At 42.9% G+C, this 27,740-nt stretch overlaps 1 protein-coding gene across 1 annotated transcript; it reads right to left on the bottom strand.

Annotated features, from left to right (window-relative positions):
- LY86 (lymphocyte antigen 86) lies at positions 1-27,341 on the bottom strand. Its single transcript, XM_082327343.1, has 5 exons — positions 27,057-27,341; positions 13,036-13,122; positions 11,411-11,539; positions 4,244-4,296; positions 1-737 (listed from the first exon to the last, which is right to left on the bottom strand). The coding sequence occupies exons 1-5, from the start codon at positions 27,175-27,177 to the stop codon at positions 642-644; spliced, it is 486 nt and encodes a 161-aa protein (XP_082183469.1). The 5' UTR covers positions 27,178-27,341; the 3' UTR covers positions 1-641.
- Positions 27,342-27,740: the final 399 nt, after the last annotated feature.

Here is a 27,740-nt window from a genome sequence, read left to right as displayed (position 1 = left end):
ATGAATTTATTGAGAAGCAACAAAAGCGCATAGCTTAGGTACAGAATGATTCACCTATCACTTAAGACAGTAAAGAATGAAAAATTCCAGGTAGACTCCAGAAGACTCGAGTGATATGAATCTGGTGACAGGACATGGATCACTGGAAAAAAAGGCATGTTCATCCTATTTGGTCTTTGTTCTGTGGTTATAACAAAATCTATACTAGTGGGGGCTCCAGACAGACCCCAGGGAAGATTGAAAATGTTGAGTGCTGTAACTGCATAATGTGTTACATATGAAAGTCATCTTTAGCCTGTGTTAGAAATGGATGCCTCCATAACTTACTGCAAAAAAAAAAAGTTTAGGCTCTTGCCTGTTCTGCCTCATGCTGTTTTCATCCAAAGATGAGAATGTTGGTATCAGATACTTTCTACTTGCAGCTGTATATATTAGAAGCAAAAAGTGAGCTAGTGTGCATTTAGAAATAAAATTACCACTAGAGGGTCTAGTGACTTCTTGAAAATAGTGGATTATAAAAAGGAATAGCATCAGAACCACCATGTGGGGATTATTTTCTTCAGAATCATTGTAGCATGCAAGCAGCTCACTTGGCTTGAATAGCTTTGGTAGTTTGTAGCTTTCATGAAATTGGCTTGTTGCTAATAATACTCTAAATAATTTTTCACGGTAAAATCAGCACAAGCAACAGTGACATGATCTTCATTAGTCAGCTTTGCTGAAATAGTGTAATCTCCCTGTATGAGACAAACACAAAACAAGAGATTAGCCCATCAGTAGTATATAACTGCTTCTGTTTCGATGAGGGAGTCCTCTTCCTAGAAACAGAATAACACTTTTCCCATCAAGTTCCTCCAAAACCTTTCCTGTCCAAATGTTTCAGAACTGGTAAAGGACTTGTCTATATTTTCTGCCAGAATACTCTCATCAGGGATATCAATGCTGACAGCACAAGTTCAAAATTAAAACAGCACAAGGGGAACAAAATGTTTTGATGCATAAAAATTCCTTTCAAATCTGTATAACTTCTCATGTTTCTTATGAGCAAGTGCAGTATGGCCTGTGCTGTTTAGTAACTGGAAGGGGAAGAGGTGCTTGGTTGTCTGGCACTTGTCTTCCTTGGAGCTTGTTGTTCAGTGCGTACACTGTTATTGGTATGAATTTTTATAGAAGAGCACCTTGGGGGATGTGTGTATAGATGACTCAATCTGTGATGAATTCCTATATAATAAAACAAGAGGTAGTTTAATTTAAAATTGTGTATAGAATCGTTAAGGTTGGAAAAGACCCTTAAGATCATCGAGTCTAACTGTTAACCTAACACTGCCAAGTCCACCACTAAACCATGTCCTCAAGCAGCAGGTCTACCTTTCTTTTAAATACCTCCAGGAATGGGGACTCAACCACTTCCCTGGGCAGCCTGTTCCAGTGCCTGACGACCCCTTCAGTGAAGAAGTTTTTCCTAATATCCAACCTAAACTTCCCCTGGCGCAGCTTGAGGCTGTTTCCTCTCCTCCTATCGCTTGTTATTGGGAGAAGAGACCGACCCCCACCTTGCTACAACCTCCTTTCAGGTAGTTGCAGAGAGCAATAAGGTCTCCCCTCAGCCTCCTCTTCTCCAGGCTAAACAACCCCAGCTCCCTCAGCCGCTCCTCATAAGACTTGTGCTCCAGACCCTTCACCAGCTCTGCCCTTCTCTGGCCATGCTCCAGCACCTCCATGTCCTTCTTGTAGTGAGGGGCCCGAAGCTGAACACAGCACTTGAGGTGTGGCCTCACCAGTGCTGAGTAAGTGTAGTTAAAATTATGAATACTTCAGGCAGAACTTGTATCATTGCAGTGCAAAAAATCTTAACCTTAAAGAAGCCATGGCGCTTTTTTTGTATTGGTCAAAACTGCTCTCTCCTCCTTCTCCAAGTGTCTGCACTGGGCAGGGGAGGTGACAATGCTCATTTAACAGATTTGGAGGAAGAGGTGAACTAGATTTAATTCACTCTGGATTGTTGGCACTGCAGTATTTTTTTCTGTTTTTTCTGGAGCGTGGAGGGGAGCAAAACCTGGGGTAGGAGAGCTTGGCAGCAGTGGCCTCCTGGCTTTGAACCATAGAAAGCCCTTGCCCTGCTCTGGACTCTTCTGGTTGTGGAGTAGAAGGAGGCACAGCTAGAATGAGTCAGGCTTCTTGGCATTTGCCTTTTACCATGGGATTTCTAAAGCAATAACTGGCCTGTGTCCTCACAGAGGTTCAAGCTAAGTGTAACATCCAAATTTAGAGAGAGGCCCAATGGCAACATGCTCATGAGAATACAGCCTTGTTGTAATCGCTGTGCAGACTGTGCAAACATCCTTCGGGCTGCTCAGATGAGGCTGTTCTTTGTAATGAGCAGAAGACAACTGCTGCATGGAATAACACCATCCTTCCATGCCAGCAGTAAGGAGTTATTTGCCTGATTGATTAATTAACAAAAAAGGCTTCCTATTCCCTTTCCCACAAGCATGTTAATTCTCCAAAAGCTCATAGTTTTGTTCATGGAAGGGAGTTTATAATAACTCATTTCCATTGCTTGTTAGTGATTAGATTTTTTCCTCTGTCAGAATAACTTTTTCCTCATGGGTAAAAATTCTTATTAAAAGAGGATTGTGAACAGTCTTAGAATATCTGGCTCCAAATTCAGTTAATTGGCCTAGAACTGGAGTTTTATTGGTCTGTGTGGATGTTTCTAGGGCTTCCTCTTGGTCTAGAGACCTATTCCTCCGTCTGTCTAGAGCCTTTACTATAGAAGTGTCCTCAGTATGTTGGTAAAGCTGCTCCTGGAGCAGGATGCTGACTGATAGGAGCTTGGGCACTCCAGTGTGAGAGAACAAAAGGCATTGCTAAACACAGCATCTCTAGGCATAGCCTTTAGGGAAGCAGGCTGGTAAGGCTAGGATAACAGTCTGCATAAGGGGGCCCAGCTCCCCCTGTGCGAGCCTTGGAAAATGAAGGTTGTGGTTGCTGCTATCACCAAGGAAAGACTGAGACGCATGAGATGGGAGGCTCAATCCTCCCAAAAGCCAGCTATCCTTGTTATTGCCTCTGTAGGTTTTGGCAAGCCTAATCCTCTGGGGCTCATGTCCTTGTTCTGTATCCTTGTTCTGATCTTGTCTGCACCTGTTCCTGCACCTGGACCAACCCAGTGCTGAGCAGGCCCCAGACCTCATCTTTGAGGCTGTGACATAGGTTTTATGTCTGCTGCTGAAGAACTGAGAGCTTGTGCTGTGCTTCTCTGTGTGAGTAAATCTGAGGAGTGTTTGACTGGCTACCTGAACTGTGTGCTTTCACAGTGGTGACAGTGATCCTTTCTTCACCACATTCTCAACCAGATGCCTTGATGATCCAGATGTTGCCTTCTCCCCTTCAATCCAGTCTCTTTGTGTCTGTGGCTAAAAATCCTGTTATTTACTGGTCAATATAGTTTCATGTTGTGCCCAGTTAAGAGACACTGGTGTGTTCAGCATTTGAGACCTATCTTGCTTTGCAGTGTGATTTAGTTGACCTTTAAGAAGGAGACTTAGTTGAGTGTGGAGAAGACTGCTTGTAAAAAGCATCTGTAATGGATGACCAGGAAATTCAGAGCAGTGCATAGAGTACTGCTTGTTTTCACACCTTTTGAAGAAATTACTTACTTTCTTTAAGGCTCCATTAGTCCAGAGAAAGTGTCCTTGGCCTAATAACTTGTACTTTCAGTTGCAACCTAGAATACCTCTGTCTGTATCTAACACCATATATGTGCAGAGGAACACATACAATTGCAATAGTTTTAATCTGCCTTTATAGCCAGTGAGGATGAATGACCTTCTCCAAATTGTTCAGCCCACTAAGGAGTGAGCTGAATTGCAGCCTTGGTCTCTCAGAAGTCCCTTGGAGCTGCTGCTTTTGTTGCCATTTTAAGAGTAATAGAGGGGGAGCCTACTAAAGAACTGTATGGCTGCATGACTTACTGCTGATAGAAGGGATCTGCTATCCTAAGAAAACCTGTCCATCTCTGGACTCTCTAATGGTGCCTGGTCTCTCTCTGGTGGCTCTCTAGTGCTTTAAGCAAAGCTACTTAATTTCATATTGAAAAGGATTAGTCATGTAAACACTGTCAGATCCAGTGTGCCAGCTGGGGGAGCTTGGAATATGCTGATGTGATTGCTGGTAGTCCTCTGACCATACCTCATCCAGGAAGCCCTTCTGCTTGGGACCACAGCTGTGACCAACTTACCTGTGGGATTTCTTTGATCCCCAGTGTGACTGGTCCCTCATAGTAGAGGTGTTCTGAAAAGCAAAAATGGTGATGGGTGGTTAGACAGGCAGCGTGTGAAGGAAACAAGCAGCTGATCGTAGATGCTTTCTTGTAATAGCACTCCAAAGTGCTCCAGTGACAAGTGTTACGGAACTGTGAAGTGCTCTATACACAGTCTTGCAACAGCCCTCCTGAGAGAAATGTTAGTATGTCTACTGCCTTATGGGGAAAGCAGGGCAGAGCCTCGTCTAAAGGAGGACCTGCAGTCCCTAGCTGAGTGGAGGAGCAGAGCATGGCTTTGCACAACTGGGTGGGTGTTCCTATGTCAGCATGCATCCTGCAAATGGGGCAGTGAAAGGGGAGGAGGATTGCCAGACCCAAGTCCTTTAGGGTGATCTGTTAAACACCTGCAGCTGCAATAGTTGAATTATAATGTTTTGGTAACTTTAAGAAAAACCAATCTGAGTTGAATGTTTCTGTAGGTGTGGACTTCTGACTGCTTGCTGAACATGACCTTAAAGTAATAAGAACATGTCTATCTCGCTGCTGAGAGAGCGTTCACCAAGAAGTTACATGATGTGCTAAAGCCATCACAAGTGGTGTTGGTGACTGGAATAGAGCCCAGGAGTTCCACCTTCCAATCCTCATCTCCCTAATTGTGCAGCATGCTTGCTTTTTGCTGTTGAAGAAAGGGAAACTTTGGCATTAATGGACAGAATTAGCAAGTTGTTCTGCAGTTCCTCCTACTTTTTCATAGCTTACTGGGCCAAACTGTGCAGACTTGACTGAAAATAAAATTTGTAGATGTTTTAGTGTTTCAGAATTTCTTGCACAACTTGCCCTCCACAAGTCATGGAAAAGTCTAAGAACTGTTTAAGAATTCTATTTTGTAGGTGTCATGAAATATTCTTTACTTTGACAGTGACAGAGGAGTAAGCGTTTCATCATATTTATATGAGTATGTGCTGGCATCTTGATGCTTGTCACTTTTCGAGAGTTGTTTTAGTCCAGTCTCACTGTGCTGGTTTAAACTGTTTCTTGTGAAAGGTTAGACAAAAGGTTTGTAATGCGTTTACCGTATGGTCCATCCCACCATGCAGCAGGTATCTGACTTGGAAAAGAGTCCACAGAAGGTCTTCCCTACACATGCTATGAAATGTTAGTCAATGCCTTATAACAAACTTGTATGAAAGAATCATGACTATAAGATAAACTAGGAAAAGTAGGAGAAACCTGAGACATCACCAATGTCCTACACCTTTGCATTAATAAGGAGTTTATTAAATGGAATGCCCTGATGATCCTGGGAGGTGGAGAAGATGCAGAACTTCTCAGTGTTGCCCTGAAAAACCTAATACCAAAACTGAGACTTAAGTATGTTTTGACTTGTCATTCTCAAACTGATCAACTATGCTGCAGCACTCATACTGTATTCATTCTCCTCTGTGTCCCTGGCTACTTCACCTGGACACTGAGAAGCCTCTTCCTTTTCAAAGAGCAGCCACCATTGCTGTTTGCTTCTGTGCACGAAGCGAGAGCCCTGGAGTCTGACACTTCTCTGCTGCAGAGAGCGGTGACTCAAGAATTTTAAAAATACAGTACAGCCCACTTCTCAGTTCACAACTTACTGGAGTCTAAATGGGAGTTAGAGGCACTGCAGACTGCACGACTTGGGTGATGAGTGGCTCCCTTGGGACTTGAGCTGTATGTGTGATGTGTGCTAAGCCATGTTGTGAGCTGCCCCCTCAGGGTGGTGTGGGCCATGCAATGGTGTGGCTTGTGGTTCGTGTGTCCTTTTGTTCAGTAGAGATCCTTGTTTGACTCTCTCTCCTTCAGTCAGCTCTGAGCCTAGCAAATCTTGGATGTCAGCAGAGGAGAGTGAAGAGGAAACTGGGCTGTGAACTATCACCCTTTCCCAAAGTCCTTCTCCACAGGGACATGGAAACGCCTCTTGGATCATGTGACTCATTAGGGTCTCGCCTAGACTGTTGGAAAGCCATCCAGGATCTAAACATACAGATGCAGCATTCAAGCTCTGTAAAGCCTATATTTTAAAATGAAGTAGGAGTCATCAGGCCATAAATTTGCTTCTGAAATGATGGCAATGCTAATCTCTCCTTCAGTGTAGGTAGAAGCTATTTTTTTCCTACTTTGCTGTGACAAAGTAATGATTACATCAGAGCTAGATGAATGCAGTCTTGGGGCTCTGCCTCAGCCTTCTCCGAAAAGTTTTCTGGGATTGCTCTGACTTGTGGTAGCCATGCCTTTGCTTGATAATCAATGGAATCACTCTCGTGGGCTGTACTATCTTTTAGGGAGGCTCAAACTGTGGAGCTAGGTGCTGTGTGTCCAGTCTGAGGTCCATGTTTACTGCTTTGTGCTTCAGCATTGCCCTTATTTAGCTCTTTCTAACCAGGGGTCTTGCAGTGGTTCACAGTTATTAATCATATGGAGCTACTGGAGAGAGTCCAGTGAAGGGCCACTGAGATACTTAAGGGACTGGAACATCTCTCCAATGAGAGGAGGCTGAGAGAGCTGGGACTGTTCTGCCTAGAGAACAGAAAGATTAGGGGAGAGCACGCCAATATGTGCAAATACCTGAGGGGAGGGTGTAAAGAGGATGGAGCCAGGCTCTTTCCAGTGGTGCCCAGTGACAGGACAAGAGGCAGAGGGCACAAACTGAAACACAGGAGGTTCCCTCTGAACATCAGGAAAGATTGATTTTTTTTTTTAACTGTGAGGGTGACTGAGCACTGGCAGAGGTTGCCCAGAAAAATTGTAAAGTCTCCATTCTTGGAGATACCCCAAAGCCCTGCCTGGAAATGGTCCTGGGCAACCGGCTGTAGGTGGCCCTGCTTGAGTAGGTGGGAGTTGGACTAAATGACCTTCAGAGGTCCCTTCCAACCTCAACCATTCTGTGGTTCTGTAACCAGGCCTCTAGAAAACTCCTGTGACCTTCCTTGCTTCAGTGATGTGGAGGGGGGAAAAAGGCCTGTTCTGCTTTGAAAGCATGTCCTGATAGGAAAGCAAGGGCAGCTTTCACTTTCAGCTGTTGAGATCTTCCAGAAAAAAATATGGATCCATAAATCTGCTGAATTTTATCATTCATACTCACTCTGGACCATGGCAACCTCAGTGCATATGCTGGCTGGATCAGGCTTTTCAAAGCTCATTCAATGTTCCTCTCACATGAGATTTCTGCTATAATTCCAGAGGTGTAAACATCCTCCAAGGCTTTAAGGACTGTAGTTTATCACAGCATCCTTCATATACTCATACATCTTTTTCTCTATGTATTCATATATTTTTGTATTCCTGCATTGAAAGAGGATGAACACATCTGTTGCAGTATGTGTAACTGTCACAAACACTGAGCCTAGCTCATTGAAAGAATTCTGCGGTCTTTCTAGAGCAAGCCCAGATGTAGTTGGAAAAATGTACCAACACTGGGAACAGCATAAATCACGAGTGCATTCTTCCAATTAAGAATTCCCCTATGTCTTTATTGGTTTGCTGTTAAGTTATGGTATCTGTCAAGCATGCTGTTATCAGTGATGTACTTTCAGTCCACCTTCTATTTTCGTCCCTTTTTCTTAAAGACTTAACTGAAGGTGACTTCTGCAGAGCATCCTGGAAAACACTTCTAATGTGCCACTGATTCAAGGTGATATTATTGTATTTTATATTATTGTATTTGTTGTAGCAGCTTTTTGCTTTTTTTTCTACCAAAAGTAACTTAGTCTTTTTCCCTGCCAGCAGCCAGGCCTCCAGTAGCTTCCAGTATGAAGCAGAGCTTTCAAATGTGTAAGAACTTCCTGAAGATTACTTCAAGTTACTAGTTATCATTTATTGTGAAGATGCTTCTCATTCCTGACAAAACACCTATAATGAAATTCTCACTCCTCTTTCTCAAATCTTCCTTGCACTGAAAAATCTTTAAACGTTCTCACACTCTTGTACTATATAAAGGCCCTGTACATCTGCACCCACCTCTTCCTTTTCCTATGTTTTTTTTTTTTAATCTTTTTAGAACTTAAATGCTCCATGTTGGAGTTCTTCTAGGACAAGATCTTGCACCCATGCAACTGACACACAACTTCTGAGAGTTTTAGGGATGCAGGAATGATCTGAATAACTGCCAGCTATAGATGTATAGTTGAGTGAGAAAAACATATATAAATACATAGCTGTGTGAGAAATATCCAGTCTCTTTACTGGGGAGGAAAAAGTGAGATGAAGGGGCTAAGCAAGATGGCATTGTATATCAGTCCAAAGACCTAGCTTTGTGGTGTGGCTGCTTTCTCAAAACATGTACCTAAACTCTGAATGTGATACCCTGTTCTGTAATTCATACCACATTCTCTACTTTTATTCACAAATACTATTTTAGAAACTTGCTCACTATAACGCCTACCAAAAGGCAATAATGTAAAGGAACGGAGGTCTGAAGCAAGGGGGGGTGGGGGTCCTCTACGATTTGGGAGCGTGCACAAGGAATCATGCAAGTGCTCTGATGGTGCCATTATCAGTTGGGCCTGAAAGAAAACTTGTGGACTTGCAGAGGATGCAACTATCTTTTGTCAGTATGCTTTGTTTAAGCCTGCAAGTTGTGGTTGGCGTGTTGCTAAATACTACCCTGGTAGGTCTTTTTCTCTGATTTAGTGATTGCGCTGGGAAATCTGTTAAATCTTATGCAACTATGTTCTTTAGAGGAAATGGGGAATAACCAGCCCTTCCTATTGAAAAAGGAGAAGAGCTGAGTTCGTGTTATGCCAAAAGAATTTAGCAGTTTTGTTGTTGTTCTTAAATGGGTGATGGCCCATTTCCTTGCAAGCTTTGAGCTAACAACTTCACAAGAGGCATATAGTTCAAAGAAAAAGATCTTGGAATCCTATTTAGGAGTCTCAGTGTGCAGTGCCAGATGTGACCTTTCATTAACATAAATAGTAAATACTATATGATCATGATGAACATGAAACCTCTAGCTATATTAAGTCTCCTAAAGTATTTCCAGTCATGGCAAAACTGTAGCATTATAGGAGAGCAAAGAAAAAACAACCTCAAACACCAAGACTTTGCTGCATCTAGCTCTTAAAGTCTCTTTTCTTTGTAACCTCTGCTTTGCTTGTCCACATGAGTGAGAGGACCTACAAAGCCTGTAGCAGAACTATGTTCTGTCTCATTTTGGGAGAGGGAGGAACAAGCAATTTTTGGCCTCCTTGTGGAAGGCAAGAAAATTCTGTGTGGAACTATATTTAAACTCAGGTCAGGTCTGGCCAGATGTTGGAAATGTTGCCCGTACAACAGGGAAAAAGGGGCTCTGCATGAAAAGCTTCAGTTGAAAGCGCTATCTGCTCATCTGTACCTTTGCTAGTCTGCATACTTGGCCATTCCCAATGTTGTCCTTTCTGCAGAGGTATTAGGTCAGGTTTACAGCTGTGCTAATATGGTAAATTATGGCTGTGCTGAATTGCCTCAAATTGGTCTTCAGCTCAATTCTGTGTCCTGAAATGTGGGTTAGAATCAAATGTCAACTAATTAAGAAATACCACATTTTTCATTTTGAACCTTAGTCTGAGAAAGTTCACTTCTTTCCCACTGTGACTGAATTACTAAATAAAACCAGCTACTGAACAAGAGGGCGTGTATTAAAAAGTGTGTGGCAGAGGTCCTTGCACTAACTTAGGGATGCTTCTAAATGAAGATATATAGTATTATTTAAACAACCAACTATGGTTTTATATCATAATGTACTTCAATTAGTAGAAACAATCACCTGTCAGTTTAAGATTAAGGGACTTGGAAACCCCAGGAGGTTTTGGCTTTGTGGCTTAATGTGTGAATAGCAGTTTGTGCTCTGCTCAGGACTGACTCTACTTCTCCTTAATGTATTCTCTAAAGGATGTTATTTAGTGCTTCATCAGAATAAGATAGTTTTTCAGTAGGTCTGTGGGTGGTTTTTTTCCCCTTGTAATTCAATATACAGTTGAAGAAACCTCTGAATTTAATTTTTTTGTCTATCTGGCTTACAGGATTTACATAATTGGTTGCTCATGCAGAATTTCTCTATTATTCTTTGTGATATTTCTATGCTGTGTGAAATGTCGTAGTAATTTTCCAGGGGCTGTCTTAGCAGTAGCACTGTGCATGGTCTTTAAGCTCATAGCCCTTGCACATGAATTATTGCAGTGTTATCAGGACAGGGATGCAAGTGAACGGAAGGAAACCAGAGCTTCTGGAAGTAACTGGTGCTCTAACAACTCTGAAACTTCCCTGCAGCTCTACCTGTTTATTTTAAAATCAGCCTAAAGAGACGATCGTGATGTAAGAGGGATTTCAAAAATAACCATTTAAGATATGTGAATCTTACAGTCCAGAGGCATGACCATAGCTCTTCTGGACACACCATGGCTAGCTTTGCACTACCTGGCCTGGGTTGTGGCAGAAGGGACCTCGAGGTGCCCAGGTGCACCTGGGACCAAAGGTGCCTACTTTCTGGGGACAGTTAATGCCACTGTAAGCCAACTAGTGCAAGTCTGCACCAGGTGGCACTTTGACTGGTGTGAACTGAAATCATCCGACTAACACACAGGCATGCGTTGAGCAGAAACAAGATGCAAACTGTAGATGGGATCAAATAGTATCTTGGTCCAAATATACTTATTCAAGCATAATTCCTCTTAAAGTGAGTTAAGAACTGTCTTTAAGGATAGGAAGTGTTACTTGCTTAATAGTGAAGAACATGTTCAGAACAACTTGTTTGTTTGCTCAGCCATTTTTTTTACAGAACTGGCCTTTATTTTTGTCATACTTCTTGCTCACATGATGACCATGTGGCTATAAATAGGGTTTATGAACCTCTCTGCTGTTGGATGGGGTCATGTTACCACAGTTATTTTTTTAATGGACTTGAAATCTCATGTGTGTGCAATATTCTGTGATTAAAAGAAAAGCAAGCAAACAGGTTAGGGGAAAAAGCAGGCTCTGAAATTAAAACATCTCTGTCCTACTGTGTTTCTGTCATCCATTAACATGCCGTTGAAGTAAACAGAACATTACGATGTATTGGTGTGTTCAACAACACAGCGGGTGCATCCCGCTTGGAGTATTCAGTAGCCATCAAACACTTAGTGCTACCTAAATTACCTCCTTTCTTCTTTCCACAGAAAATAAGCTTAGAGACACCCGGCTCACACAGCGTCTCTGAGTAGGTTAAGATGGTCTTCCCATTTATGATCAGGTCAACCTTGACATACAGTTCCTTGATGCTGTGTCCTACACACAAAGTAGAAAGAGAGCTCAGAGAAAGTGCAAGGGTAAACAGGTTTATTACTTTATTTTTAAAAAGATTTCATTTTTTCCCATGCTGTTTAAGCCGTTGAATGTTTCCTTTGCTGAGAACTCCTCATACATAAAAATCCATGCTTCAGGAACAGGTTTCTAAGTCCCTTAAGGTATGTAACAGGGGACATAATAGCATATATCTTTATTGTTAAATAAACTATGCCCATGACCATTCTCTGACTCTGAGGCCAACTGGCATAGTAAATCTTGTGTATGTACAACTAAACTTTCTTTCCTACTGTCCCTAGCAGAGGGACCATACCCAGCGGGCTCCTAGGAGCAGCCTGTGGCATGTATGTGCTGCCTGGGAAAACTGTAGCTGGCTCAAGCAAAACCTGTGCCAGGGACTAGCATAGCAGCTTGGGAGTGCTGGGAGGTTGCCTGCTTGTGCCTGGCTTGCTAACATAGACACAGCCAGTGAGGCTACTGGATTTAGAGGGAGGGCCTGTACTCTGAGTTGTTAGAAAAGTATTTGCAAGTGCCTGTAATGTGATTTTGCAGGCTTGTTTAACTTTGCAGCCACATGAAAACAGGTGCTCCCTAGGCAAAAGGGCAGCACGTCTCACAGGAGGGGGACCTTTTGCATGCAAGGAAGTATTCCCAAGTGCTAAAAGACACTTGGCACACAAACTTATTTTCAGTACCAGGAGCATACAGGAGTGCTCTCATATTTATGCTCTGGTAGTAGAGGTTCTAGGTGAGCTTGGGGCCAACAGGGTTGCAAGAAGGTGGCTTTCCTGTGGAAGGATCACAGGTCAAGCTATGGCTGATATTAGCTTGTGCACAAATGCAGTTCTACTGTTGACCTTTTATTGCTGATCAGTCAAGTGCTGGAGGGTATAATTTCAGCTAACACAGGTGGTGAGCTGATGGCATGACTGTATGGCCTCAGGCTAGCACTCCTGCAGTGCTCTGGATCCCCAGCACTCCCCAGCATACTTTGTGTGGCAGGAGGTGCCCCCACCTTACTCTGCCGGAGTCCCTTAGTTCAGTCTCCCACCTGCAAGGGTCAGCCTTGGTGATCTGGTAAGCACTGCTGGTGCTTACCCACAAGAGTGAGGGTGCTGTAGCTGTCTTAGTCAACAAGACTCTCCCCGGAAGACTTAGCTGTGAAGGTAAGCTCTAGAGCAGCCCCCATGTTGGCTATCCATATGTACAGATGAAGGGTTGTCGCATATGAGCGGTTAGGTCAGAGGAAGGAGAGGAATAGGGGCTGAGGGCTGGTATGACCTGTTTAGGGTGACACATGTAGACTGAGGCAGAGCTGATAACAGAACTGACATTTCTGTAGCCTCACGCAGGTTTTGAAATTTCTCAGAAATGAAGCCCATTCATATTTTATAGGAGGTTGTCACCCTTGCTTCTTAATGCTGGCCCTCACACATGCGTTACCTGTTTATGGCGTGAGAAAATAACAATTCACTTACTTAGGACCATTGCAGCTCTGATGTTAAAGGTGTGGGTTGTGATATCAGAACAATGGTCAATGCTGAAAGCAAGATCTTGCTGGGGATCTGTTTGGAGACAGAAAAGCAGTGGGTAACAAGTTATATTTTTAATGAGATACTGACTGTATAGAAGAAAACAATAAAATGTAGAAGTGTTATAAAAAAAACAGATTACATATTCCTTAGAAATTCTCTAAGATGTGCTCAGAGCTCCTATACTCCATGTTTAGTAGCTGCTCCTGTCCTTCCTGCTGCTTCAGTCTTGAAGCACTTTCAGATGATAGCCTATACGTGGCCTAAAACTTACTGTGTGAGAAAATGAGCCAAGTTCAGGGAAAGCAAGCTCCCCACGGTGGTGGGTAGTCATACTCATTCAACAGTGCAGTCTTAGCACAGATGCTCTTCCCAGGCTCTGTATCACCATTCCTTCCTCAGCACTGACGAGCAATTGGTTATGATGATGTCTTTTTATTCATTTGTATCACAAGATAGCTTGGCGAGGCTGTCTGAGAAACTGAATCCTGAAGTGGGATGAAAAAGCCCAAAAATGAAAATAAAATTGTGTAACTGAGATCCTGCAGTATTTCATGCTGGGTCCACCATCATGTGATATTTCTAACCCAGGAAATATTCTACATTTCTCCCTTTCTGGGAGACTTTAGCAGAGCTGGGGTTGAAGGGAGACGTACAGCTGATAACTGACATGAATGTGGCTCTTACCAGTTCCTGCAGTACCCCTTTCTCTGTATCGGGCTCCAAAACTCTCATACAAACACAATTGCTTTCTCCCCACTTCCACCTTCTTCCTTACTAGCCTCCATGAGACTCCGTGCTACGCCTGAAGGCTTGCCAACGTGTCACTCTGGTGACAGCCGGCAGCTACAACTGACAGCTCAGCTGCTGCAACCGACAGCACATGCAAGTGTTTTCTAGAGCCATGGCTGGAGATGAAAAATTTGGCTGGTTTGGCAGCATATCATCTTGGGCCTCAAGGCTTGCTTTAGGCATAGGTTTATCTCTCATGGTGGGTTTCTAGCCAGCCTGTGCATCCACTGTCCTCTGTGGAAACCAGAGAAGTGACTGCAGCATGTGCAGAAGCAGCCGTAGGCTCCCTGGTTTACATAGAACTGGTGGTGATAAAATATAGGCTTGGGAATTGCATTCTGTTTCTAAGTTATTGTTGCTTGAGGTAATCTTTTCACTGAATTGAAAAGAATGGGTTGGGAGAATTTTCTTTTGATGCTGTGGTGAAACTTGAGTCACGAGTGTCCTCTGTGAGGCTGAGCTAGTATCTCTCTAGCCTGACCCTATTTTTGCAGCAGTGCCCTACAACTGTAGCAGCTGGTGGGGAGCAAGCCTGATTGCTTAGAGGGGAGCATGAAATGAATGAAAGTGCTGGGAGGAGCTGGAGGCTCTAACTAAGCCAGGCTCTGCAAGCACATGGATTGTTAGTGTGGTCCAAAAGGAGCTGCCAGGTCCTAAGTTCTGGTAAATTAAAATAATTGTTTAAAGGAGGGAGGTAAAAGCTGCTGTGGGAAATACCACAGCTCTGTGTCTCTGTGCTGGATTTTGTCCTCCACACCACTAAAGCAGTCTCTGCAGTTGCATGATCTGCTTGGAACAAAAAGTTGGTGCCTGGAGTTGTTTATCTGCTCAAGTGTGACAAGATTCAGAGGGTTGTCTTTCCTACCTTTCCCTATTGCGGTCAGTTCTCGCTTTGTTATTGCAGCTTCCGAAGCTGTTGCAATCGGGTGGGAGAGCATTTTCCTGCTCCAGCCAGAAAACCTGTCAAACTTCTCTTTTTTTCCCGGACCGTTATGCGTGCTTCCCCTCTGGTCTCTACCACCTCTCAGGGCTTGGTTTCTGCTTTTCTCTGGACTTTTGCAAGAGCCCCTCTCATTTCTGTTTTGTGTGTGGTGCAATGATAAGGTTCAGGAAGCAGCTGCTCAGATTTGGCGCAACTTGGGCATTGATGCCGACAGGCAGCGCTGGTTGTCCTGTGACAAATTGTCAGCTCTCTAATTTCCAGAGGGAGCTATGGTCAAAAATGGCACTGCAACTTACATGATGCTCTTCTCTTTTCAAAGAGACTAGGCTGTGCTTTAGTCAACAAATTAAATCATGGGCTAGAAGTTAAATTTTTACTTCAAAATCTATCATCAATAACTGGATAGAAAGGCGATGTTCATGAAATTAAGCTTCCCTGGAAAGCATGGGTTTCTTACAATGAACCTGACCTCAGGGTTGTTTTAGTTTGGATGTCTCATGCCTGTTTTTTTGGTTTTTTGTTTGTTTGTTTTTTCTCCTGTGGGTTGAGCTCTTCTGCCAGATAACGTATTTCACAGTGCATTGTAGCCATGGGTGTCTTCTGCTGCACTGCTAGTGATGCAGCATAGGACTCTGGCATATCCAGAGAAGTGTTGTCTGGTCCCCAGAGAGGAAGCACTCCTATGAGAAATTCCAGCAAAATTTGTGAATTAGAGCACTTGGCTTTTGTGTTGTTACTCTGTTGCTGAGAAAAGTAGACTTTTCTACTGGCAAAAGAAACCCCAATTAATGTTTATCTCCTTGTGGAAATTCAGGCTATGACTTTGCAATCCAACATCTTGGGTATTGTGGTGTACGTCGGGGCCTCCTGCTGAAATCAATTGAAAGGATGGCTATGTTGCTAAAGCTATGATGCCAGGGAGTCTGGATTCCAAAACATGTAGGCAGAAAAGTTGCTGCTAAAAGGAAATTAAAGAAAATAGTGATGTTTAACTATTTGATAAGTGAAGATGTCTGCAAATTCAGTTGTGTACTATGAACTAAGGTAGTGTGCCATACCCCTCTTTCCTTAAATGTTGAGGAGTCCCTCGTGTGGCAAAGGCAACTCGAGGCAATTGCCATTTTTGTGTTTCATCTCAGATGCACAACTGTGAGTCACTGTGTGTCTCTTATGGAGGTTTAATACTTATTCTTCCTTGTTTGCCTCAATCTGAAGTGAGCTGGTTAGACTGAAAAAAATACATGTTATGTCTTTCACATGTGCAGAGCAATAACATTTACTGTTAAATCTCTAAAATACGTGGGGCTGCCCTTCAGCCTTCCACTTCCCTGCAACATTTCATAGTGCACAGTACTGTATGTTCCCAGACTTCCCTCCACCCACTCCCTTCAATCTGCTCCCTCTTCCATAATTGAAACTAGAAACTCTTCAACTGGTTGCAGAGTTTTGCTTTTCCAGTTCAGCTTTGCTATATTACCAACACTTAAAATGTTGCTGGAAATTTTGCAAACACGTTGAGGTTTATCAGTGAAAATCTGCTTATTGGGCGGGGGGGGCGGGAAAAGGGCATTTTTTGTCTCTGTGTATCTACATGAGAAGGGCTTGGGCTGCAACATATTTGCAGCTAGCGCAAAGGTGCCTGGGAGCAGGATTTTGACTGAAGTTTCTCCCTAGACAGTTCTAAATCTTTCAGGCAGCTGCTCTGAGAAAGAGGAAAGTCTTTTTTTTTTTTTTTTTGGTAAACAATCAATGCATTGTAAGATCTATTAGACCTGTTATTTGAACTTGATGCTGTGGCTAATGCTGAGCTTTCAACTGTATCTAGCACTGAACGTACAGCTCTCACTGAAGACTGGCTTCTGTAGTACAATCCTGTTTTGCGAGAGGTAAATTTGGGATGTACCTGGCATCTTGCCACCAATCGCATCTTATGTGGTATAGTGCCAGATGACCTGACTCCATGCATCCCACCTCCCATTTCACTCTTGCCCAAGTACCCTAGTGGAGATTTATTGCTATATTGGCTTGGAATGTGGTTTTCCTTGCATATGACCTGTAGTGGCACCATAGTGCAAGATTTCAGCTTGGCTTACTATTGAGAGGTGCTCACAGCAATGAATTTGGCTGGGTTTTTCTAGAAGACTGAGCAGGCATGCATAGTACAGCCTTAGAAGCTCAGATGAGTTCCTCACCTTTTCTTCCTTGAGTTTCTTTTCCTGTCCTTCCTTGTTCTTGGCAGAAGGTTTATAGGTAAATTAGCTCAGATATTTACAGTGGTGTATCCATGTGACCCTTCTGGCTGTAAGTCTTGTACCTTTGATGGAGATGATTATGCCAGTAACAGGGACAACAGATGGGAACGCACTTTCATGCCTCAGTTACTGCAGTTGTGGGGCCACCAGCTCGTGCTCCTGCAGAAGATCAGTGTGCGCCAAGCCACGGGGCTGTGAGCTGGGGCTACCCTTATGCCCCAGGTGTCTGTTCAGCCTCCTGGGCTCTGGGAGGCGATCTCCAGGAGGAAGATGAAGCAGACAGCTGGGAGTGATAATGTGCTAAACTGCTATGGCTATGTCCCTCAGAGCCTGAGCTGCTAGATGACTAACTGGGCATTACAGAAACTGCATGGCCAGATGGGAAGCACCCATTATAGGAATTTTGCTGGGCTGGTGTACAACAGTCTGTCTTTTATTCTTCTCTCTTCCTCCCCCCATCTTGTTTAACTATCCTCTACTGGCTTTACTCTCATCTGAATCTGCTCTAAAATCACATTGTTTCCATATGAGCATGAAAATCAGTGGTACAAGTGAATAGGAGCAGCAAGCAGGCAAGCTTTGCTTGTAAGAGTTCACATCTGTAAGTCTTGCAGTGGTGAGAAGACTTTCCAAATTGGTAAGCTTTGAGTGTTTCAAAATAACACTTTTTAGGAACAGATAGGCTACATAATTGAATGCTGTGCTTGGCTAGGGGTCATACAAGGACAGACTGGTGCTAAAGGAGCTGGAAATTAGCACAAGGAAGAAACATATTTAGTAATTACCCAACACTCCTCACCTTCAAAGCTCTTAATAAAATTAAATCATTAGTCCTTGTAACATTCAAGGTGATGAAAGGAGAGGGAAAGAATGAGGAACTGTTTGGGATCTCAGGCTTTATGTATTCATTCAACATTTTCCCTTTAATGTCTATTTAAATGAATTAACCTGAATGCTCAAGGTTATATTTGATGCTGGAATCTACTTATGAGGTACTGAGGAGGAAGCATCAGCTGAATTAGCAGCTCTCCAGTTGTGCATCTAGATTTCCCTGAGCACCTTCAGTTTAATGAGCTTCCCTTTGGGCCTGCCTTCCCTGCATGCCACTGCGATGTCCAGACATGGCTGGGAGAAGCAAAGTGACCCTCTGTTCAGAGTGGAGCAGAATAAATTGTGAGACTCATGTTGGCTGTCGCTAGTTTATTGTGAGGATGCTTGATCCCAAGATGCTCACCTCAGACATGACCAGCTCTGGGTTTTTGCCTCGTTAGGACAGGCACTCTGGCCTCCTTTGCAGAAGTCATGGTATGTTTTATCTCCTGTACCTTTCTGGCTTGATTAGGCAACATGGAGGTGAAGGAATAGGGAAGAATACAGTTCATGTATCCTTGATATCCTGGGGGTACAGACTGTGGGAATTCCTCTTTGCAAATAGTGCTATCAACTTATGGTCTCTGAGGTCTGCTTAAACCTGAAGCTCTTGGAGATGGCTGGTGGCTTGAATAACTGCTTCCTTTATGATAAAATTTACATGGCTGTGGAGGGAAGCCTGAAGATTTGGTCTCAGCATAATCTATAAGCTAAAAAAAACCCAGAACACTAGCAAGAGAAACTTAAAATATGGTTTTAAAAAGTGTTTATGCAATATTTAAATAATTTCCACTCTTCTCTCAAGAATACTGAACACTGATAATGCAAAGAGCAATTATATACAGTTTGGTTAGATTAAAGCACAGGCATTACTGGCCTGTGTTTACAGCCCTAGTTTTGGAGCAAGGCAACTCCTGTGTCTTACGAAGTCAGTTTAAGTTAAGGATGAAGACTGTCTCTTACTATTTCAAGTAAAACTCACTGTTGAGTATAACTGATGTCCAAATGTGCAAATATTCAGAAACGGTAACTCGGAAGGATGGTAGCTTCTCCAAACGTGTTGCTGGGGCACTGACTGCAATAGTAGCAGCGTTTGGGGTGTGAGGAACAGAGGGCTCAGCCCATGAGCAAAGGGCTTGAAGCGTGGCCGATGGAGAAGAGAGGAAGAGATTTGCCCAGTACCAAGCTGAGTTTGCCCAGCTGCCACCTGTGGCCATGGAGCTGCTGGTGGCCTGGGCAAAGAGCTGTGTGGTGTGATGAGCTGGAGGGAAGCCCCTGTAAAGGCAGCAGGGGTGAGGGGCTCACTGCAGCTGGAGGGCTGTGTTTGGGGATGGAGGTCTCACCAGTGTGTATAAAGCAGCCCTGCCAAAGACTTGAGCTGAGCCTTCCTGCCTTTTCCTGCCCGAACCACCTTTCTTAACAGCAAGCTTGTTAGAGCTGTTTGCCAGGGCTCAAGGGGAGGCCCAGTGTCTGAAGGTTCATGGAGGCTTTCCTTCCTTTCACCGGTGGTGGTATTTGGAAAGGGGGGTTTCTGTGCTTTGTGTGGTGTGACAAAGCTTTGTCTAAGCCTGTTTGAGAAGAAAAAACTGAAAGATGCTGGCTTTGAGAGACAGCACATACAGATCTGTATTTGTATTTGATAATCTTGAGTTGTCCTAGTTAGCTTGAGAGAGAAAGGGAGGTAGGGCAGGCTTCAGCTACAGCAGTGTAACAAGAAAATGCTGCATTAATTTGGGCCCAGCAGGGAATGTATTAGAAAGAGAAAGTCTTTGTTCTTCTGTTCTGTTGGTAAGAAAACACCATGCACTGCATGAGTAAGATGCATAGAGTATCTGCCTGTATTCCTAATCAGATCTGTCTCTTCTCTCTTCATGTGTTTTTTTTAATCATTCTTTATACTGCTCTACTTGAGACAGATCTCTGGACATCAGTGCTTGCCAGTATGACTGGGGATTCACAACAGACTTGCAGGCTTGTGTCAGAAATAGAACCAAACATTACTAGAAACTGCCCTGCTGTTAGACACATGCCATGCTCTGGGATAGCAGGCTTTACCGCTGATTATACAGAACAGTAATCAGCAGCATATAAATGGGCTAAATGTTCCAGTTTTCCCAGGATGGGTTGAAATCCACCGCAGGAGCGTGGCAGTAAGCTATAATTGGAATGGCATGCTTCCTCTGCTGAGGAAACTAGCTGGGTTTCTGCCTGCCTGATCACCACTGGATCATTTGACAGGAGCCATCCATCTTCAGGTGAAGAGGAAACTGGTGCATTGAATTAATTTGTGGTAGCTTTCAAAATCCTAGCTTTTGGCAACTGGAAGCTCTCCTGAGTCTAAAAACAGCATCTGGGACAGATCAGAGGTTTTGGATTCGGTACGTGGTTCTGTACAGGGTATTTCAGTATCTTGTCCCTGATGGCCACTGTTCCTCCCTAGTTTTAGGTTGCCATAAGCCTTCTTGAAGTTGGTGCAGTGACACCACACACAATAATACTGAAGTCCTTTTTGCATTTTTCTGAGGTGTGTTAATTTTTCTTAGATTATTCTGGATATTTTTGCTGATGGATATTAAATTGCTGTGAGAACCTGATCTCCTGCCTCTATTTTTTTTTTGGTAAACTGTAAGCATCGTAGGGTCCAGAGCTATTTTGAGGCTTTGATGACAGCTCTAGATGAGATGGTGTGGCAATATCACGAAAGTCTAGCAATGCTTCATATGCTTACACAGAAAGCTTTACACTGGAGCATTTATGAGCAACTGTGGTTTGCTCTTGCTCCTGACTTGATGCAGTGAATGTGCCTTTTGATAACTTCTACTTTATGTAATACAGGAAGCTAATCTCAAATGTTCATCAAAATGTTAACGGAGCTGTGACTCACCTGTTTAGTATATTAGACTGCTCCCTCCATAGAGACTCAAATTTAGTGTGCAGTAGCAAATGACAGTTCTGCCTTGCCCACAGTACTACTTGACTAATGCAATATACAGTTTTTAGGTATGTCTCTCCTATTTGTTTCCAAAGGGGAGAACACCTTTTCTTATGGCTTGCCTTGCAGGCTGTTGCCCCTCCTGCTTGCAATTCCTTAGTGACTCAGTGGCTACAACAACTGAAGACATGGCAAAAGTCAGTAGGTGGAAAACATGTCTACTAGTTTAGATTTAGCAGCTGGAGATAAGCAGAAGGGGCTGTCATATGTAAACAACCCTCTTTTGCAGTCCATGACGCAGGACCTTCATTGATTTGATGAAGAAACGGACACTGAGCAAACTTCTGAGAACTAAATTAGATGGGAAAATTTAAAGCATGGTGGGGAAAGTTCAGCTGAGGTTAATTCTCTCCACTACTAGTCTCGGTGAAAGCATTAATTTTGATTTTGCTAAACGGTTCAAAGTCTAGATGCTGAACCTAATGTTTTTGCCAGAGTACCTTAGAGGTATGAAACTGTCTCTTGCTCCTCCTTACCATTTACATTTTAAAACTTACTAAATACTCTCCTCTCTAAAAGAAGATGTAAAATTAAACCAGAACCACCTTAAGAGGTCACACAGGAAAAGAAAGTTTTAATCCTCTCTAATGAAGCAGGTAATGAAACAGATAAGGTAGTTTTAATTCATGGGGGGACCAAAACTTTAAAAGAAGATTTGCACGTGCACTCATATCTACATTACCTTGATTCTGATGATAGCTTTAGTTTGTTAGGATCTGGTGCCAGAAATAGGCATGTCGACATCTGGCCTTCCCCTTGGAATAAGTAAGCTATACCAGATGAGTATAGCAGCAAGGCTATGACACTAAGATGACTTGGACAGAGCAAACAAACAAAATGTTTTCAAGTGAAATTCTTAAGTTCTTTGATTGTTTGCCCATTAGCAATCTATGCAACAAAAGATCAGAGGGGAGCTGGTGTTGTGTGGCTTTAAATAATTTAGAAGCAGAAGCAATTGCTGGAGACTGTTTGAGGAAAATAAATAAATAAGTCCAAAAGCAGCATCTGGCTCAATCTGTCTGCCAAAAAAACAAAGAAAAATGGAAAAAGAACCTTCTTTTACCAAGTGTCTAGAAGAACATTTGCCCTGAAGATGCATGAGGTGAGAATTTTTTGCAGACTTTTCTTTGCCAGCTGAAGCTATCGGCTTACTTATATCATTTAACTAAAGGATATGTGTGGCCAGGGAGGAAAAAGGACTAGTAACATTGATTGACATAGAAAACAAAGTTATGTGCTGTAAAATTAGTGCTACCATGATGACAATTTAGCAGGTTTGTTTACAAGTTGGTATTGCTGATTGAGCAGGGATGGGTGTTACAGGTCTATTTTTTTAAAAAAGGAAAAAGTATTTTAAGAGAAATAGCATATTTGATCTCTTGGTATGTTGGAGAAAGGATATGATGGGCTGAGTGTGTGAGAGGGACCCTAGTAAGACTGAAACTATTCAGTGTGGACAGACAAATCGTCAGAAAATTGTAATCTACCCAGTCCATCAGTTTCCAATTTTTTTTTTGTTTGTTTTTAGTCCTGAAAAGTTCTCTCAAAGCAGAGTTTAACAGGAGGGTGTCTATACTGTGCTATCTGAACAGAGCAGGTCCTACACCAGAATAACCCTGTTGACTTCAAGGGGCCATCTTAATGGAGATCTAAATCTGAGCTCACAAGTTTAAAGAAAAGCCATACAAAGGAGAGTTTCTCTACCTGTAAATGCAATCCAGTGCACGGTTGTACTGAAGTGGGCAGCACTGCTCTCTCCTACTGTACCAACATAGGGCAGGAAAGTGGTGTAGAAAAGACCCTGCTTGAAGTGTGACATAGAGCTGTATGAGCAGTCATGAAGGTCAGTGGACATAAGTTCAATCTGACTTTGCTCTCTTTACGAATTGGTATTGGCATGTAAAAATAATTCTCTAGATGACCACAGGGCCCTGCTTCTTTGTCTAGCAGAAGACACTAATTAAAGCAAATGGTTACTTATATTGCTAAATATGTTTTATTATTTTTAAATCTGTAGATATGCAGATATAAAACTTGTAGAGAAGGGTGCAACCAGTTTCATATTTAGGTTCTGGAGGTTGAAATGAATACTGATTGGTTGCTCCTTCTCCTGAAACTTCAGCTAATGGCTATTAATGTTGCTTCAGATGAAAAAAAGAAGAAACAGGAAAGTCATACATGAACTAGGAAATGTGTTTGTCTGTGATAGCAAAAAATCCCATGTGGTCTGAACAGTGTTTTATAAAGCCTAGGGAATATCTCTCAAGATGTCATCTTCAAATACTGCTACTTTGACTCTCCTGAAGGTCTCCCGGAAATTCCATTATTTACTGCTGTGCACAGAAACCAAAGTCCTTCATGGCTGGTGCTCTCCAGACCCTTTCTAAGAACCTTCTGCCTTACCAGTAACCTTTCTGCACTGTCAAGAAATCTACAGTTTCAGGCAGTAGGCAGCTCTGAAATCTCCCAGGTCCTCATCTAAACGTAGAGCTTTATTAATCACAGAGCATACTGGTCTGGGTTTGCTGGTTGAAACAAAACCAGGCATTCTGAAATACTGATTTATTGACATAGGCCCAACTAATATTTCAAGAAAGAGCTGTAAAAATAGCTGAAAAATGTGGGGTTTTTTTTTTGTGCATCCGCAGCAGCAATCGCCTGCTTTACCCTATGAAGAGGGCCTCATTTGAACACTACATTGTAAGAATGTTTTCATGGCTAATTAAGACAATTAGGCTAACATGAATGGTCTGGAAGCAGGTGCTGGTAGACGTGTTGAAGAGTTATATTTTTCTAGTCTCTCACTACTTTGCACTTCGAGGTGGGTGACTGACACTCAAATAGCACTGGAAACTGCTCGGGGCACTTTGCTACCATTGCCTTCCCGCCTTTCCATTCCCAGACAATTGCCTTTTAAAATGTAGCTGGAAAGATCAAAAGAGTTATTACTGTAAAAATCACTGTGAAATTAAAAGGGATAGGAATCAGCCATTTGTGTAGCAGGTTCTTTTCATGTCTCTGCATAGACTTGCCAATTACGGTTCTCTTTTCTCAGTTGGAGATGTTAACCTGTGCTGCTTTCATCTCAGGATCCCTGCCCAGGTTTCTAAAGTGATTTGTGGTCATTTGAGATCTTCCTTCGTTTTTGTCACTTGTTCCTGGGAGGAAAAGTGGCACTGATGGGAAATGTCTTGCTATTTATAGACTGTCTTGGTGTTATGTCTCCTGTGGTTACATAGAGGAGGCAGCATACTGTCTATTTACTTTACTTTTAGACCACCCGTCTCAGCCTGTGTTTCTTGCTATGGACTTGCTGCTGGGAATTTTTATCTGATTTCTTCTAAATGACTTTTTTACAAGTGCATAATATTGATGAATGAGGTCTTGTCCAGCCCTTTCTCTTTTGATGCATCCCTGGGGGTCCTGGTTACTGAATGTTTAGTCTGATGTGGCTGGGTGGGGATGGGGATCCTTTTAAAGGATCCAGAGCATGGAGTGAGGCTGGGGGCTTGATGCATGCCTGTATCTTACATGTTATCTTACACTTACAAGTGCTTGTGACAGGGAACTGGGACTTGCTCCTGGGTGCAGGAGATTGCTATGCTTTCTCTGTCTGTCTTCAGTTATCCACCTAAGCTTCTCTGCTACATTTATCACAGTTATATTAGCTCGTATTTTTGGCTTTAGTAAGATTTTTACTGCATTATAGGAGAGAATCTGATAAACTGCAAAGTAAAAATGAACACTTAGCTCCTCTTTAAATGCTCAGACTGAACTCTATTAATCTGTTGATAGAGGGCATTCAGCTCCAGAAATAAAGTTGTGTGAAGTACTTGGCTAAAATTCTCCCAACTTCTGTAAATTTTACTTGATTCAACCCTGATTCACTGATAACATCCTAGAGTTTATAGTAACAACAATAGAGGTGAAATCTTGACCCTCTTGAAGCCAATAGGGAGTCCTTTACCCAAGATTTCATACTAGGTACCTCACTGTGGCCACAGTATCCCAAAAATGTGGCATCCTCTGGCATCTTCAGGGGAGCAGGAAATACCACAGGGATTTCTCAGACTGGAGGGACGTGCAGGGCAGTCTTCCCCTGAAATAGCTGAAGAGTATGGGCAGTTGCCTAGCATTGACTCTGTGCTTGCTGATGGTATGAAGTTGTCATGAGAAGGTTTGTTGGGAAAGGGTCTTGTCAAACCTAGGCACTAGCATGTCTGTTCCCTCCTGGGTGAGAACAATTGGCAGGACGCAGCTAAAGAACGAAGATATGTTCTGTCCATCTAGTTGTGGCTTACAGTAAAATGAAGTGGGGATAAAGCTTCCCTTCTCCTGAAAGGGTGATCAGCACCTTTGGCACCGTGGTGAGCTTGCTCAGTAAGAGCAGTGCCTTCTCTGAAGGCAATGTAGACTATTCGGATTTATCCTCCCCAACTGTAGATTTTTGGGCTCAGCCCAAAACGTGTTTCTGCTTTATGCAAGCTACCAGGCTATGAGTTGGGTCAGCAGAGATGCAGATGGTAGATCCTGATCTGATGCTACAAGTGTGGTAGCCTCTGGAAAAAGCAAGGCAGAACATTGTGACAGCAGCTGTGAGTGTTGCCGTAACTGAATCTGCCAGAGCTGTAAGGGAGTGAGGAATTGGGCTTCAAACAAGGAATTTGATTTAATTCTTGCATTGTTTCCACATCTGTGTAATCTTATCTCCCATAGTTGTGCCTGGGAGAACAGAAAACCACTCTGTGTTGGGACCTGACCTGTATGATCTCTGGCTTGTGCTTCTCAAGCTGTGAATTCCTCCTGAATGAATGTACCTCTTACCTTTCTGTGTGTGGCAAACCAAAATAAGTGACACACAAGCTCTAAACAAATGCATTTTGTTAGCTAGGCCAGTGGTGTGCATAGTAAGAAGCAATGCCTTACACATGCCCCGCAGACAAATTTCATCACCATTTGAATTGACTCAAACTCTAGCCTGTGCCTCTGTGTCAAGGCATCTCATGCTAACTGAGACCTGTTGAGGGAACAGAATTAACTTATACAATGAATTCTTACTAAAATAAAGGTAATAACAAAGCTTGTATTCAATATCTAATTAAATATTTTCCTAATGCAGTATACCCATTTATAATATGTGAAGCCTGACTTGTAGTCTCCTGGGAGCAGGCCAGTAAAGAATAGCATTACAAATATTTATTTACTTCTCTTGTCCCTCACTGGCTTTGTTTTAATGGGTGTGCAAAACAGCATGAAAGCTACAGGGGAGAGAAAGCCCCCCGGGAAATCCTTTGTATCAGGATGAATTGGAAAAACAAACTCTAGGGTGCTCATTTGCCGTGAATCGCTTTTCACATCACGTGCGGAAAATGAATGAGGCGTCTGTGAATCTAATTCCCTTTGTCCCAGCTGTAAAGCAGATCAGCACAATAGGAGAGGCACAAGGCCAGCAAAGCAAGAGGTGGAAAGCAGGCACCATTCAGTGAATTCATTTTCAGTCATTCCAGTGCCGCTTGCTCCTTTTCTTCTCTACAGATTTAAAGAACAAACAAAACTCTATGGGTTCCTGGGAAATGCCTCTGTTAAGTGCTGCTGCTGAAGTCTCGCTAAGCACAGTGGCAATGGCGAAGAACACAAATCCTTCCCACTGTCATGCTGGGTCCCTTGTCACTCCAAGTGGGAGGACAGAAAGCACATCACCACAGCCTCGTGCTGCACATTAGGAAAACAGCAGATCAGTGCATTGAAGAGTCTGTGTCGCCCCAGGGGTAAAAAAGATAAAGATCTAGGGTCTTCCTCTTTTTTTAATCTAACATCAAGATAAAAATCCTAGTCATCTCTTTCATGCTGAACTAGATTTTTGACAGCTGTTTATTGTTCTGAATTAGGTTACATTATTTCCTCTTTATTACCTTCTATCTAAATACAGTTGGATTTGTGTGTGCATGTCAACCAAACCAGCTATATTTGAAAGACTAAAATATTCTAGCTGCGAAACCCAGCGCTGGCTTGGGAGTGTAACCCTTCCATTCGTTGCCTGGCTTATAAGCTTCTCTTGCTGCACAAGAACAACTTTGTTGCCCAGCTAAAAGGAAAATGGAAATTTTAAAAATCTCACCACAGCTTTTGTAATATATTTCCAAGTTGTCCTCTTTGCAGACTGTGTGCGTAGGCCATTCTGTGCTGGCATTGATGTAAAGCAGGACGAAGACGAGAACAAGAACATTTGATGTCTTCATGGTGCTGGTGGTAGTTTGCAGGATTACTTCTCTGTCTCTTGCCAACCCTCTGCGGAGGGAGGTGTTCCTTCCTTTTTCCAAGGGAGACAGGAGTTACTACATTTGCGCCCGCAGAAGGGTTAAGTGAGCCAATGCAGCCTTAGCTTACCACAACGTTGTATAAACAAGAGGCTATCGGAATTGGAGGGTGCTATTTCCGTGTGCATAGACTTCTGCTTTCTGCTTCATGTTAGTTTAAACTAATGACAAATGAGCTAATCACACCTACTCACTGCACGGCATAGCCCTGCCTCGGTGCCTGCTGGAACAATGCAGCAAACTGTTTAGTTTTTCTCTTGCTGCCAGTTTCTTCTCTTGAAGTCAAAGCGTTTGGGTCAAGACTTCAGACAGGCTTATTTAGCCCTTCTAGCCGCAAAACATTGCAATCTAAATCGCTCCATCTTAATCATGCAAAGTCAGACCGAATTTTGCAAGGCGGATTGTTTGGTTTCTATCTGCTTCTTAGTAACATATCTGTCTGCTAGAGGGAAGGGAGGTGTGTCTGATGAAGCTGACACCAAATA

Source organism: Platalea leucorodia (genome assembly GCF_965183815.1).
Source record: "Platalea leucorodia genome assembly, chromosome: 1".
Taxonomy (NCBI): domain Eukaryota; kingdom Metazoa; phylum Chordata; class Aves; order Pelecaniformes; family Threskiornithidae; genus Platalea; species Platalea leucorodia.
This window is presented reverse-complemented; position numbering and strand designations above follow the sequence as displayed.